This window comes from Heteronotia binoei, chromosome 4 (genome assembly GCF_032191835.1).
Source record: "Heteronotia binoei isolate CCM8104 ecotype False Entrance Well chromosome 4, APGP_CSIRO_Hbin_v1, whole genome shotgun sequence".
In the NCBI taxonomy this organism is placed as follows: Eukaryota; Metazoa; Chordata; class Lepidosauria; order Squamata; family Gekkonidae; genus Heteronotia; species Heteronotia binoei.
In genome coordinates this window covers 65,235,071-65,251,525 of record NC_083226.1, presented here as the reverse complement: position 1 = coordinate 65,251,525, position 16,455 = coordinate 65,235,071, and the positions used below count along the sequence as shown (strand labels likewise).

Genomic DNA, 16,455 nt, shown 5'->3' with positions numbered 1-16,455 from the left:
TCCTCCAGGATGGAATAACAATAATTGTATTAATGATTTTGTTATATTGCTCTATGCTCTGGTTAGACCTCACCTAGAGTGTTGTATTCCCTTTTTGGCACCACAATTTAAGAATGGAATAGACAAGCTGGAATTTGTCCAGAGGAGGGCAATGAAGATGATAAGGGGTCAGGAGACCAAGTCCTATGAGGAAAGGTTGAAGGAGCTGGGTATGTTTAGCATTGAGAGGAGACGACTGAGAGGTGATGTGATAACCATCTTCAAATACTTGAAGGGCTGTCATACAGAGGATGGTGTGGAGTTGTTTTCTGTTGCCCTGAAAGTTCAGACCAAAACTAACAGGTTGAAATTAAATCAAAAGAGTTTTTGGCTAAACATTAGGAAGAACTTCCTGACAGAGCAGTTCCTCAATGGAACAGGCTTCCTTGGGAGACAGGGCTCTCCTTCTTTGGAGATTTTTAAACAGATGCTAGATCAGGGATGCCTGTGGGATGGATCAGGCCCCCAGAGGGCTCCTATCAGGCCTGTGAGCACCTTACTGACATTTTCTTCCTTCCACCTCACAGCTTGCTTTGCCAGGTTTGCTCAATTGCACAGGAGCTACAGAGCAAAGCCTCTGTTTTCTCCATTGGCTGAGGCTCCTCCCTTGGGGAGAAGCTTTATTCAAGGTATGAGCTTGCAGAGAGATGAGGGAGGAGAGAGAGGGAGGGTTGGCTGGTTATGCCAGGGCTCTCTTGAGTGCAACTGACTTTCCTTCTCCCTTTTCACTGTATTCATGTCTTCATGATCCAGTCTTTCTCAACAGGAAAGCAAGGTTTAGATGAGGAATAACAACCAAGTCAGTGAGATGCACTAGGCTGAGAGTGTGTGTCCAGACCAAGTCCACTCAGCACATTTTCTTTGTAGACATAGTGTCATCATCATAGGGTCACTACAATGAAAAAATAGGATAATTCCATCCTTCCTTGATGGAAGAGGAAAATGTGAATATGTGGAATTAATAGTATCAATACATCTTACAGGATTTTGTAATAGGACATGGAGAGTGGATAACGCACTTTGAGCATTCAGGAATAGATTTTAATCAATGTTAATATTATTAATAAAATCAAGTTGACAAAAGGAAATTAAAATAAATGCCTATTTGTTACTGAGCTCCCATATTTCAGATATTTTGAACCCCACTGATGAGAAAGATTGCAAGACTAACATCAAGGTAGCAAGGTTAATGCCATTTTGCGAACTTCCATTTGTCTCTGTATTATAGTGTGCAGTTTAAACAAGTAGATATCAGCAAAGCAATATATTTTAAGCATATGTGCTTAGTAAATATAAACTGAACAATGACCCACGAATCACCAAAGTAATCTACATTTGCTGTGGTTATTTTTTTTATTGGCAACTGGGGGGCAGGTGGCACATCTCTAAGGAAGGGTTTTGGCCTTATGACAACATGTTACTGATTTTAACAATAGTTTATTAGAGAGAGAATAATATATGACAATAAGGAAAGCCATATTACAAAGCAACATTTACTACTATTGCAGAAATAAAATATGAGATAAGGAAGAAAGGGACTATTAACTAGTCTGTAGAATTAAGGGACTTCCGGGGGAGGAAAATGTCGAGCTGAGCTGCTTCTCATAAGGGGAGCAGGCTGGAGCTTCTGTTCGGGGTAGTGGAAGGCAATTTAATGCCTACTGCCTACTTTTTTCAGTTAGAGATTAGCCCAAGATATGCACAGGAAACTTTGAGAAGATTTACCTTGGCTAAAAGGGAGTCCCGGGGGGGCTTCTTTGAGGCTTTGAGGGGTCTCTGGGAAGAGTTGTATTTTCATCATCTGCAGAAGCTTTCAGAGTCATTTATTTGACAAGCTTGACAGGATCCTAACCTTCTTGGACATTGCTAAACATCTAAAGCTTTGAAAGACCGGTGAGAACTTGGATAATTGGAAGAGAAGGTACAGATGACTATCTTTTACTCTGGAACTATTTACAACTTAATGGAATAAATTTAAAAGGTGGGAAAGGAAAATCTAGAAAGTCTGGAAGAAGAGGGGAGGAAGAGATGAAATTTGGACTTTATAAATATAAAGAACAGTGTTAAAAAGAGCTAAAAAGTGTGAAGGAATTTATTGTTTAGTCTACTTGCGGTTTTGAAAAAAGAGCACCATCGTCACAGACCTGCAGCACATTCAAGCAAGACAGGAAGTACGTCAAGTATCGTGAGATCTCCTTACCAGTGTGAATGAGACTTTGTGGCAACAAAAGCAGGAAGTAGCGGAAGGAAAACCTACTTTAGGAATGTATGACCATTGAGAAACATCGGCGGCCATTGCTGGGAGGTCAAAATAAAAACAATGTTTTTAAAGAATTCGAGACATTAAAAATTGTTGGAGTTAACTGAGAAGAGGGTAGGAAGATAAATACTATTGGTCATATTATTTGTGTGGACCTTGGACATTTTTAAAAGGGGGGAAAAAATGGTAAGGAGCAGTAAAAAGTTGGAAGATTTAAAAACTTTAAAAATAAATATCTTGACTTTGGGAGCTCCGAGGATGGCGAAATTGGGCTTGTTGTGAAGGGCAAGTCTTACTCTTTTGAACCTGATAGTTGAATTGGAAATTGGTGCGGTCCAAATTTTCGCTGTTTTTTAAATGTCTGAACACAAGCAGCCTCATACAAGGGCGACTTCATTAGAAAAAACGCAGGACCAACTGAAGGCAATGGAGGCCAGAATGATGAAAGGGGTGAGAGAGATTATAAATGAATCGAAAAAAGAAATTATTGCAGAGATTAAAAAAGACATGGAAGATCTCAGAAAGGAAACTGAGGAAACATCTAAGAAAGTGCAGGAGGCAGAAGGCAGAATAAATGTATATGATTCCACCTTGTTGAAAATGCAAGAAAAAGTGACGATCCATGACTGCAAATTGATGGAGACTCAGATACGTCTGAGAGGAGTACCTGAAAGGAGGATGGTGATTTAAAAGAATTTATAATAAAAATAATTGCAGACTTTTTAGAGGAAAACTCTGAAGAGACTAAAAACATGTATGCATATATGTACAGAGTGAACTCACCTTATGCCAAGAAAAATAACTTACCAAGAGATGTTGTCATAAGATTTATGACAAAGGAAATGGTAGGAAGAATCATGAATAAAAATTTTGAAAAGACATTGATAGTGGGAGGCAGTAGAGTGAGAATCATGAAGGAGTGATAAATGATAGGAGAACATATAAAAAGTTGACAGAAAAACTGAGAGACAATGGAATGAGGTTTAGATGAATAATACCTGAAGGTTTGAGTTTTGAACTCCAGGGGGGAAAAATCACAATTACAAATATACAGGATATGCGTAGATTTTTTGAAGAAAATAAAGAATTTGCACCATGATGAATTACAAATTACTGTCTTGGAATGTTAATGGACTAAATTCACCACAAAAAAGAAGGGCAACATTTCATTGGATTAAGAAACAAAATTGTAATATAATTTGTTTGCAAGAAGTGCATATTAAACAAAAGGATTATAAATTTTTATGGAACAAGCAATTGGGAGTAGAATTTTTTTCATTGGCTGAACAGAAGAAAAGGGGAGTGGCTTTTTATATTAAACAAGAATTGGAGCCAAAAGATGGAAGATTTGAAGCAGTAGAGATAATATTAAATGGAAAAAAACCCCATTGTTATTGGGATTGTATGCACCTAACGGCGCAAAGGATGCTTTTTTAAAAGACATTATACAACAGATTGATGAACTGACATGACCAAGTTTTGTTAATGGGAGATTTTATTGGAACAGTTAAGAACTCATTGGACAGGTCTGGAGGGGAAAAAAAATAACAGCAAAGAAGGAAAATTGCAAAGTCTTTTTTTGAATTGGTCAAACAAGAAAATTTGGAAGATATATGGAGGAAATTTAACCCTGAAGTTCGGAACTATACTTTTTCTTCAGCAAGACACAAAATTTTTTCCAGAATTGACATGTTGTGGGGCACTAAAGATTTAGGTCTTATAACAAGGAAAATAGAGATTTTACCCAAATTGGGGCTGATCATAACCCAATAATGTGGATTACAAAATTGTCTAAGAAGTTGAGAAGATGGAGATCGAATGAAGATTTTCTACAGAATAAAGAACTAGTGACATATCTAGAAAATGAAGCTAAAGCTTTCTTTCAAATGAATGACAAAGAGGATATAGAATTTCAGACGGTCTGGGATGCCTATAAAGCAGTAATGGGAGGAATATTGATTACTCTGAATAATAAAGATAAGAGAGCAAAAGAAAAACAGTTGTTGGACATTCAAAATGAAATAAAGAAAAAAGAAGGGGAGTTGAGAAAAAGGCCAGGGAAAAAGAAACTTATAAGGGAAATTACAATATTACAAACGCAAATGAGACATTTGTTAAATAAAGAATTGGAATGGAACTTGAAAAGACTGCAGCAGAAATCTTTTGAGGGAGCAAATAAACCTGGAAAGTATTTGGCTGGGCAACTGAAGAAAAAGACAGAAAATAAAATTATTAATAAAATTGTGGTAGATGGAAAAGAGGTGGTTATCCAAGAGGGAATAAAAAGATAATTTTTAAATACTATGCCAAGTTGTTTAAAGGTGTTAAAATAAATAAAGAAAAGATGGATGAGTATTTACAAAAGATGAAAATAGAACTCTTAACTGAAAATATGCAAAAAGTCTTGAATGATCCAATTGAAAAAATAGAAGTTGAAGCAGCAATTAATGCAATGAAAAATAGAAAAGCACCTGGGCCAGATGGATATACAGCTAAATATTTTAAAACCTTTAAAGATTATTTAACACCAAAACTACAGAAGTTGATGAACATGATAAGAACAAAAGGGAAAATACCAAACACATGGAAGGAAGCTGTTATTTCGTTGATACCTAAGGAAGATAGGGATGTCACAAATGTAAAAAATTACAGACCAATTTCGCTATTAAATAATGGCTAAAAATATATATACAAGAATCTTGGCACAACGGTTTAAACAACATTTGATAAATTTTATAAAGGAAGATCAAGCAGGGTTTCTTCCCAAAAGGCAAATAAGAGACAATATCAGAACTGTTGTAAATATTGTAGAATATTATGAAAGACATCCAGAAAAGGAAGTAGCATTACTCTTTGCAGATGCAGAGGAAGCATTTGACAATTTAAACTGGGACTTTATGTTTGCAGTAATGGAGAAAACGGAGCTGGGAGAAAGCTTTATAAGAATGATAAAAGCAATATATACTGAACAACATGCAAGGCCATGTATAAATGCAGATCTTACAGAAGATATGATAATCAGCAAAGGTACAAGAAAAGGTTGTCTGCTTTCGCCATTGTTGTTTATAATGACTCTTGAAATATTACTGATGCAGATCCAAGAAGAAAAAGAAATAGAAGGATTAAAAATAAAAGGATTTCCAGTGTTTTGCACTGAGTGTCACATGTATGACTATCTGCCCAAAGGACAAAAGTCTTGGGTGTGTGCTCGGTGCAAGGAGCTCCTGGTCCTCAGGGAATGAGTTCGTACCCTTGAGGCCGAGGTGACTGCCCTGGAGAAGCAGAGAGGGTCAGTTAGGCACTCGGGGAAGACTCTCGGGGGCATATTAGAGGAGCCCCACTCTGAATGTAGCAGCCCCGTTGCTGCCAGAGAGCGTGAGAGTCGAGAGGGAACAGGGCACCGTGCTGAGGATAAGGGGAATGCTCCCTCAGAAGGGACCTCTTCTTCAGTTGGTGAGGGGGAATCCTTTCGCGCCAAGGAACCATCCCTGGGCAGGGGGAGAGGGGGGGGGTTGGTAGTTGGTGATTCAATCCTTAGGCAAGTAGACAGCTGGGTGGCAAAACTGCGTACTGACCGTATGGTGACTTGCCTGCCTGCTGCGAAGGTAGAGGACATTACGTGTGTAGAAGATAGGCTGATAGACAGTGCTGGGGAGGAGCCTGTGGTTGTGGTGCATGTTGGCACCAACGATGTGGGGAAATGCAGTCGTGAGGTCCTGGAGGAAAAATTTAGGCTGCTAGGCGGGAGACTTAAGGCCAGGACCTCCAAGGTAGCCTTCTCAGAAGTGCTACCTGTTCCACGTGCAGGGCAGGAGAGACAGGCACAAATTAGTAGTCTCAATGTGTGGATGAGACAATGGTGTAAGGAGGAAGGGTTTAAGTTTGTTAGGCACTGGGATGCTTTCTGGAACAAGGGAGTGCTGTACAAAAGAGACGGTCTCCACTTGTCCCCAGATGGAACCAGGCTGCTGGCATTTAAAATCAAAAAGGTGGCAGAGCAGTTTTTAAACTAAATCTTGGGGGAAAGCCGACAGGAGATGAAATGTCTCTGGTTCGGGAGGACTCGTCTCAAAGAGATGAAGGGTTGGCTGCTATTTTTCTACCGGGTAACGGATCAGAGTTGTCCACTGTGATGGTGACAAATAGTATGGACTGTCTACCAGAGTCTCGAGGCGGCAGGAGGAAGGTGGCGGGCCTAGCTTGCCTGGGAAATTATAGATGTTTGTATGCAAATGCTAGAAGTGTCCAAAGTAAAATTGGTGAATTGGAATGTTTAGTATTGGGAGAAAACATAGACATTGTGGGAATTTCAGAAACTTGGTGGAATGAGGAGAATCTGTGGGACATATAAATTATATTGGAAGGATAGGGAGGGAAGGGTTGGAGGTGGGGTGGCTCTGTATGTCAGAGAGGGCATACGGTTCAGTAAGACTGAGGTCAGAGAATTAGATTCCCTTTTAGAAATGCTTTGGGTTGAAATAGAGGGCCCAAAAGGAAATCTGACTATGGAAGTTTGTTATCGCCCACCAAATCAAAAGATAGAGGACGATTATAATATGATGGAAAGCTTAAAGATAGCGGCTAAACGTAAATGTGTCGTAATAGGTGATTTTAACTACCCACAGATTGATTGGGTCAATATGTGTTCTGGTCGAGAGAAAGAGATTGAGTTTCTTGATGCTCTCAATGACTGCGCTATGGAGCAGATGGTCTCAGAAACTACCAGGGGTGGTGCAATCCTGGATTTGGTCCTAAGTAATGCCCAAGACTTGGTGAGAGATGTAAAAGTGATTGCGCCACTTGGGAGCAGTGACCATAATGTTATTGATTTCACCGTTTGTATAAATAGGGAGTTGCCCAAAAAGACCGCCAAAACCACGTTTAACTTTAAAAGGGGTAAATTCACTGAGATGAGGAGGCATATGAGGAGGAAACTGAAAGGAAAGGTAAATACGGTCAAAACCCTTGGGGAAGCTTGGAGACTATTTAAAACTATAATCCTAGAAGCTCAGATAAAATACATACCACAAGTTAGGAAAGGCACGAACAGGCATAAGAAAAGGCCTGCATGGTTAACAAACAAAGTAATGGAAGCTGTAAAAGGTAAGAAGGACTCCTTTAAGCGGTGCAAAACCAGTCCAAGTGAGATGAGTAAAAGGGAACACAGGCTGTGGCAAATCAAATGCAAGACTGTGATCAGGCAGGCAAAAAGGGACTATGAGGAGCATATTGCAAAACACATAAAGACCAACAATAAAAATTTCTTCAAATATATTAGAAGTAGGAAACCAGCCAGGGAGGCAGTGGGGCCCTTGGATGACCATGGGGTAAAAGGATTACTGAAGGAAGATAGGGAAATGGCTGAGGAGCTGAATGAATTTTTTGCCTCCGTCTTCACTGTGGAAGATGAGCACTTTTTGCCCGCCCAGAACCATTAATTTTGGAAGGGGTGTTGAAAGACCTGAGTCAGATTGAGGTGACAAAAGAGGAGGTCCTACAACTGATGGACGAATTAATGATGGCATACATCCGAGAGTTCTGAAAGAACTCAAAGTTGAACTTGTGGATCTTTTAACAAAAATCTGTAATGTTTCATTGAAATCTGCTTCCTTTCCTGAGGACTGGAAGGTAGCAAAAGTCACTCCCATCTTTAAAAAGGGTTCCAGAGGAGCTCCGGGAAATTACAGGCTAGTCAGTCTGACTTCAATACCAGGAAAGTTGGTAGAAACCATTATCAAGGACAGAATGAGTAGGCATATTGATGAACACGGGTTATTGAGGAAGACTCAGCATGGGTTCTGTAAGGGAACATCTTGTCTCACTAACCTGTTACATTTCTTTGAGGGGGTGAACAAACATGTGGACAAAGGAGACCCGATAGATGTTGTTTACCTTGACTTCCAAAAAGCTTTTGATAAAGTTCCTCATCAAAGGCTCCTTAGAAAGCTTGAGAGTCATGGAGTAAAAGGACAGGTCCTCTTGTGGATCAAAAACTGGCTGAGTAATAGGAAGCAGAGAGTGAGTATAAATGGGCAGTCTTCGCAGTGGAGGACGGTAAGCAGTGGGGTGCCGCAGGGCTCGGTACTGGGTCCCATGCTCTTTAACTTGTTCATAAATGATTTGGAGTTGGGAGTGAGCAGTGAAGTGGCCAAGTTTGCAGATGACACTAAATTGTTCAGGAACCAGAGAGGATTGTGAGGAACTCCAAAGGGATCTGTTGAGGCTGGGTGAGTGGGCGTCAACGTGGCAGATGCGGTTCAATGTGACCAAGTGCAAAGTAATGCACATTGGGGCCAAGAATCCCAGCTACAAATACAAGTTGATGGGGTGTGAACTGGCAGAGACTGACCAAGAGAGAGATTTTGGGGTTGTGGTAGATAACTCACTGAAAATGTCAAGACAGTGTGCATTTGCAATAAAAAAGGCCAACGCCATGCTGGGAACTATTAGGAAGGGAATTGAAAACAAATCAGCCAGTATCATAATGCCCCTGTATAAATCGATGGTGCTGTCTCATTTGGAGTACTGTGTGCAGTTCTGGTCGCCGCACCTCATAAAGGATATTATAGCATTGGAGAAAGTCCAGAAAAGGGCAACTAGAATGATTAAAGGGCTGGAACACTTTCCCTACCAAGAAAGGTTGAAACGCTTGGGACTCTTTAGCTTGGAGAAACATCGACTGCGGGGTGATATGATAGAGGTTTACAAGATAATGCATGGGATGGAGAAAGTAGAGAAAGAAGTACTTTTCTCCCTTTCTCACAACACAAGAATTCGTGGGCATTCAATGAAATTGCTGAGCAGACAGATTAAAACGGATAAAAGGAAGTACTTTTTCACCCAAAGGGTGATTAACATGTGGAATTCACTGCCACGGGAGGTGGTGGCGGCCACAAGCATAGCCTCCTTCAAGAGGGGCTTAGATAAAAATATGGAGCAGAGGTCCATCAGTGGCTATTAGCCATAGTGTGTGTGTGTGTGTGTGTGTGTGTATAAACATTTTTTTGCCATTGTGTGACACAGAGTGTTGGACTGGATGGGCCATTGGCCTGATCAAACACGGCTTCTGTTATGTTCTTATTTACAAATATAGAGCATTTGCAGATGATATAATGTGTATAAATGAAAACCCCATACAAGTCACACCTTTGTTGTTAGCCAAAATACAAGAATAGGGGACGTTGGCGGGACTTTGTATTAATAAAGAAAAATCAAAACTTCTATGCAAAAATATGCAAATAAATAAGCAGCAAGAATTGCAGAGACTAACGGGCTGTGAAGTCACCTTCAAGGTTAGATATTTAGGTGTGGAGATAACAATGAAGAATATTGATCTGTTTAAAAATAATTATGAGAAGCTAAGACGTAAAATGGATGAAGATATGTTAAAATGGAATAAACTTAATTTGTCACTGCTGGGCAGAATAGCTGCAATTAAAATGAATATTCTACCAAAAATAATGTATTTGTTTCAAACTATTCCCATTGTGAAAGACAGTAAACAATTTGATAAATAGCAAAGGAAAATTTCAGAATTTGTGTGGGCTGGAAAGAAACCAAGGATCAAAATGAAAATTTTGACAGATGCAAAAGAGAGAGGTGGATTTCAATTACCGAATTTAAAATTATATCAGGAAGCAGTTTGTTCAGTGTGGATAAAAGAATGGATAACGCTGTTAAACACAAAACTCTTAGTGCTGGAAGGTCACGGAAATAAAATTGGCTGGCACGTGTATTTGTATTACGGAAAAAAGAAGATGGACAGTTTTTTCTCTCACCATTACATAAGAAATAATTTGCTAAATACATGGATGAAATATAGGAAATATGGAGATGAGAGAAGACCGTTATGGATAGTGCCAGCTGAAGTAAATAAAAATAATGACTGAGATAGGTGAAGAAAAGTGGTTGTCATATAATCAATTATTAAAAATACAAAGTGGCAAAATAGAATTGAAAACTGCTGAAGAGTTGAATAATAAATATGATTGGTTCCAAATAAAGAGCTTGGTGGATAATGACATCAAAACTGAAGGAATAAGAAAAGAACAAACAGAAATGGGAAAAGTTCTGCTTGGAGATAATCAAAAATTAATTTCAAAAATATATAAATTACTTTTAAAATGGTCTACAGAGGATGAAGTAGTGAAATCTCAAATGATTAAATGGGCAATTAATGTAAATAAATACAGATAGAAACTTGGGAATACTTGTGGAAGAATTCTATGAAGCTTTCGACGTGTCATAGTATTAAAGAAAACTGTTTTAAAATGATGTATAGATGGTATATGACTCCTAAAAAATTGGCAAAGATGAACAATAAGATGCCAGACAGATGTTGGAAATGTGAAAAATATGAAGGTTCTTTCTACCATATGTGGAGGACTTGTGAAAGAGCAAAAAAGTATTGGCAGATTATTCAGCAAGAAATTTCTAAGATCTTGGGATATGAATTCAAGAAAGTTGCAGAGACTTTTCTGTTGGGATTACAAATGGAAAAATTTCCAAAAGAAGATAGAACTGTAATTTGGTACTTGCTTTCAGCTGATAGGACATTATATGCGCAGTTGTGGAAGCAAGAAAAAATACCAGAGAAATGGGATTGGCTTATAAAAGTTATGATATGGAGTGAAATGGATAAATTAACAAGAATATTAAGAGACTATGATGTAGAAGTTTTTAAGACCGAGTGGAAAACGTTTAGAAGATATGTATAAAAAGAGTGGAAAATAAAAGGACATTGGACAATTTTTGATAATGATTAAGTTTTTAAAAAAAGAATATAAATTTTTGTTTTAATAGTTAAGGGTACCTTTAAATATTTGCATTTTAAGTAAATAACACCGGCGGGGGTCAAGTAATGGGGGAGGGGTGGGTAGAAAGTAATATATATAAAGAAGTTTTTAAAGATGTAATAGATTTATTACCATATGTTACCAATAAAATTATTTTAAACTAGTCTGTAGAATTAAGAGCTGCAAAGCATGAATCAGGTATCATTCTATGCCAAATACAGCTATTTATTAATCCATGGAATCATGTTCTCTGCACATATTGGCAAATATACAGCATGCATAATAATCCATTGTATTATGCTTTTAAATGTTTACTTAAAAATGAACATGGAACATACAATTGCACAATGCATTAAACAAGCATCTAATTAGACAAATGTTTACTGGCTCTAAGAATACATAAGGCCAGATGGCCATAGCAGCAGAGTCTTCAAGCTTTAAGCAATGTTTTGTGAGTCACGATTCCGCAAAAAATTGTATTTGTGGGTTCAGAAAGTGGAGGCAGAAACCAGAAGTACCTTCAGAGAAACTGAAATGCTCAAAATGGCATGCTGCAGCACGTTATGGATATTAGAAAATAACATGAAATGTATTATAAAGGCACTGCTTGGGATCTGAACAACACAGATGAGCTAAGTATGGATGTGCAATTTACAAGAGCTAGGTTATTCACAAGGCTGGTTAGATCTGTGATGTAAATGTACAGGCTTATTTTTAAGGCAGTCTTGGTGACATGTTCTGTAAGCCACTTATTAAAAAATCTGCAGATGAATCATATCAATTTATTCATAATTTGGGAAGCAGTCTCAGTGAAGAATATCATTATTCACAGCTAGATAAGATCAAATCCATTATACAGCAGGAAATTGTCAAGACAGCCATAGCTTTATATTTCAAATCAAATAAAAAGCAGTTTTGCCAAAAATATTGAACATAATTTCTGCTTTTAAAAAGCTAGTAAGCATGTTCCATCCAAAGGTTATTAATACAGAGGCCCTTCTACCATTACTATATTAAACTGCCTCATATATACTAAGGCATTAACGTTTATATGAATGATATCCATCCCAAGCATAAGTGGTCAGTATTTATGATGAACAATGCCAAGAAATCCACTGCATTTTATATACCAGAACATACCACACACTTTCAGCAGTAATTTCTAGTTCACAGTCCTCATGTTAGCATCCAATGTTCCCTTTGCAAAATATACTCAAATACTCCCACAAATACTCAAATATTATAATTCCATTTCAAAAGCCTTGGCTCTTAAATCAGTAACCACTAGACTCTCTAGAATCTTTAAACTCTCTGAGAGTTCTCAAACACTTTAGAAAAGGTAAATCTTTACAAGAATTCATGTCAGTTTCAAAACTCACCTACTTATATGTATAAGAAATCAGGATTATAAAGAACTTTTAAACAAGTCAGTGCTTTATTATTTCAGTGTATATTTATTCAGTTACACTTATAATCTATAGATTCAGATTGCCAGCATCTGACGAAGTGTGCATGCACACAAAAGGTTATACCTTGAATAAAACTTCATTGGTCTTGAGGGTGCCACTGGACTTGAACTTTGTTCATTTGTAATCTATGTAAGCAATGCAGGCTCAGGCATCAACAACACCATGTTTACTTTTAAGAAACTACACAAAAGTTACTAATATAGAGCCTTTTTTCTTGCATTACAATATCCACAGACATGTAACGCCAGATATATTAAGCATATATGAATTAGCAATGTACATCCCAAATATATGTGATCCATATTAAAGACAAACAACATCCAGAAATTGTTTATCAGTTCTGGCTTTTCCCTCTCTGTGCATGTGGCTTCCCCCTGTTTAAAACAACCAGTCATAATCCTGGACTGGTTGTTTTAAACAGGAGTATCCCAATACGCCTCGGCACAAGCTGTGATCTTTTGCATTTGGCAAGATCTCATTTAGATAGCCTGCCAAGGTCTCTCCGGATTGCCATTTTAAGACTCTACAACATTGCAGGCTGGGTTTCCACCATGTCTTCATCCAGCAACACTAATCTAATCCTGAAGAAGAGTACTTCTGTTTAGGATCCCCAAACTAGCCTACTGACTTGTGTGGTTGTGTGCGTGTGATACCGGTTCAAAGAGTCGGTTTTCTTGCTAATGGAAGCGGGATTTATTTCGTCTCCTAGATCTACAGACGTTTCAGTTAAGCCCCGCCTTCGCCCATCTCTCCTCGGTCACAACTCCACCTCCTCAGCGTCTTTTTTCCTCGCAGCCAAGTCTTATATAACGCTCATGGAGCTATCGACACTCCACCGACACCCCCTCGCTTGCCACGTTCTTGGCTCGGTGCTTCCACGCGGCGCAGTCTTCGAGCAACCAGAACCCCCCTCCCCAGCCCCCCGCCGCACTCTTGGGTTTTATAAACCCCTCTTCTCCCCACGGCTCCTCCAGTTCTCCCGGCGGGCTGCTCTGCCCTCGCCCTCGTGTTTGGAGAGGCGCATCCGACAGCCGTCCACGTGCCAGAGTGAGTGCCGCCACCCTGACTCCCCTCGCGCCGGGCTCACCTTCCCGCTTTCCTCGACCCCCAACAGGTGGCCTTGCACGATGTCCATAGGCGAAGAGCTGCTGGAGTGTACAAAGCTCCCTTTGAAGAGGTGCGCCAGTGCCGAAACCTGAGGAGAGCCCATCGCGCGCGCCTCAGAGGATGGCCGGGGCAAGGCGGGAGGGTTACAGCGGGCGCTCGCCACCGCTCTCGCTGCCGGCCTCCCTGCAGTTGCTCCCAAGAGCCGGCGTCCCTCCTCTTTCGGTGCCAAAAGCAACTCTCACGGCATCTGTCACCATCTCTCCACCCCCACTCGAAGACTTCCCCCCCTTTGGGGTGTGGTTACAAGCACTGGCAGGCTCCTCACCTTCCGCTTCATCCCGCCCAGTGAAATCTGTAACTCGGCAAGTTGTTGACTGGCTTAAACCTTGAGAAAGCGGGGGGGGGGGGGGGAGAGAGACAGAGGGAGACGAGCACAAGTTTCCTTCACCTCCTGTCCTGAGTGCGGGAAGAACTCTAACTCACCGGCAGTTTCTGTAATTACAAAACCCTCCCCCCCCCCCCCCCCCTGCTGGCAAGGAAGCAGCGCCACAAATAGCTGTTCTCTGTAATGACATCTCAAGGTCCTGGTCGCCTCCTGATCTTGGGAGGGTGAGGTGGGGTGGAGAAAGTTGTCATCCGAAACACATGCCTAGAAGCTACCTGGATGAGGGCTGCCTGCCCTGGGAACCAGGGTGCTTTTCTGCACACTTATTTCCAACATCCAGGAGTAAGTGGAAGCCTTCAATCTGCTACTGCTTCTGGCATCTTGCCTGGTTCCAGTTTTCCACGAAGCCATAAGGACTGGAGCAGTAAGAAAGAGAATAACTGCATTTGCAGTGTGTTCATGATGGGGACTTCAGAAATAGGACCATCCTGACTGATATTTTTGTGTTTCCAATGTGTTGTCAATCATTTCACCTTCTCAGTAGATTGGGAAGGGTATTCTGGTTGTATATAGCCATGAATCTTGTTTTTTGTAAGCTGTTCCATCATCTGGTGATGCACATGTGATAAGCAGACAGAGGAATGGTTTGATTATATGCGCTGACATACATTTGGGGAAAAATAGGTTGAACAGCATGCTTTGAGTGGCAACTGCAATTCAATGACATGGCTGCCACCATAGGTGAGCAAGTACCAACAAACTGCATAACTTATGGGGGACAGAAGAAGACTATTTATATTTGCTGGGAGGCAGACAGAGCTGCATTCACACCACAAAGGAGGAGGAATTGAAGTAAATGCCTAGATTTTCCTAGATGATAACCAGTTTGCTTGCCCAGCAGCTGAGGGGGAAAATTCTACCTTATTCATTCCTTCATTCATTATATTTGCATACCCCCACTCATGGATTCTTGAGGTGAATGCAAGCAGAGATTGTGACTTAGTTTACACATGCAAGAAAATGAAGTGATTGAGTCTAGAAGTGGAGAAATGGAATGGAACACATAAGATTGCAGTTGGAGGATCATGGAGTCACATTGAATATACCTCTCCCACCACCACCCCTTTTTAATCACTGAAAAAAAATGTCACTGCAGGAGAAAAGAGAGGACAGAATCTTTCTCCCTACTATACTCATCTTCTGTTTCTGTAGAGTCTGAGATAGAGACAATCCAATTCTAACACTTCAGAGATCTACTTCCTCTCCTTCAGGTATGAGCCATTCCTCCCACAGTAAACACCCTCCCCCACACACACAAGTTGTGAGACATCGGGGATAAAGAGATCAGATCGTCCATATAAGAAAGAGAACAACTGGCTCAGGATCTGAGATCTCTAGATAGCTGTAATTTCATACCAAAACATTAAGGCTACTAAGGGCAGCTTCTCTCTCCCTCTCTCCCCCCTCCCCTTTCAGTTGCTTCTATTAGCCCCATTAAGAATAAAAGATAGGGGGAAACCCATTCACACACTCTATCCCTATCCTACATTTTACTGTGATGCTTGAAGGTTTTTTTTTTTTTCATATCCAGTCTGATGCTAGAAAACAGCTGGGCTAGAAGAAAATGTCTAAAAGAAGTATTTGTAGAAAGATGAGGTGGGAAACAATAGTCAGCTTCCACCTGTGGTTTACTAAGTTACACATTTGAGGGGAGGGAGATTAACAAACAAATCATGATTTCACACGCCCCCCCCCCCCCCACACACACACACTCAGGTGTTGCCTGATAATTCCTGGAAAGGACGAAAAAATCACTTCGAAGCATGCACTTCAAGTGAAAATGTCAATGGACTAGAGACCAGAGGCAATTTTTGCTATGTGACTGAAATCTAGGACCCAGGATCCTTTAAGTGAGAGATGGTTCCTGATATTCATTCCAGTTGGGTGGGGATGTGAGAGAGCATGTTTTCCACTGAAACTAGAGGAAATTACTTTCATATTGATTAGTTTACTTCCAGTGCTAAAAATACAACTCAGTGTTTTTTATGACCCAGCTTTGGATCTCATTCTCCTTTCCTATCTCTGCATGACATAAGAAGATAAGAGAAGCCATGTTGGATCAGGCCAATGGCCCATCCAGTCCAACACTCTGTGTCACACAGTGGCCAAAAAATGTATGTATATATATATATATATATATATATATATATATATATATATATATATATATACATGTATGTATGTATGTATGTATGTATGTGTATATATATATACACACACACACACACACTGTGGCTAATAGCCACTGATGGACCTCTGCTCCATATTTTTATCCAATTTCTTCTTGAAGCTGGCTATGCTTGTACCCGCCACCACCTCCTGTGGCAGTGAATTCCACAT

General features: G+C 40.0%; 1 protein-coding gene across 1 annotated transcript in view; it reads right to left on the bottom strand.

Annotated features, from left to right (window-relative positions):
- Nucleotides 1–13,985, bottom strand: part of GDA (guanine deaminase) — a 68,186-nt gene extending 54,201 nt beyond the window's left edge. Inside the window, exon 1 of the mRNA XM_060236407.1 lies at nt 13,651–13,985. Coding sequence (XP_060092390.1) covers nt 13,651–13,773 — 123 coding nt within the window. The 5' untranslated portion in view covers nt 13,774–13,985. The remainder of the gene's footprint in view (nt 1–13,650) is intronic.
- Between the last annotated feature and the right edge of the window lie 2,470 nt (nt 13,986–16,455).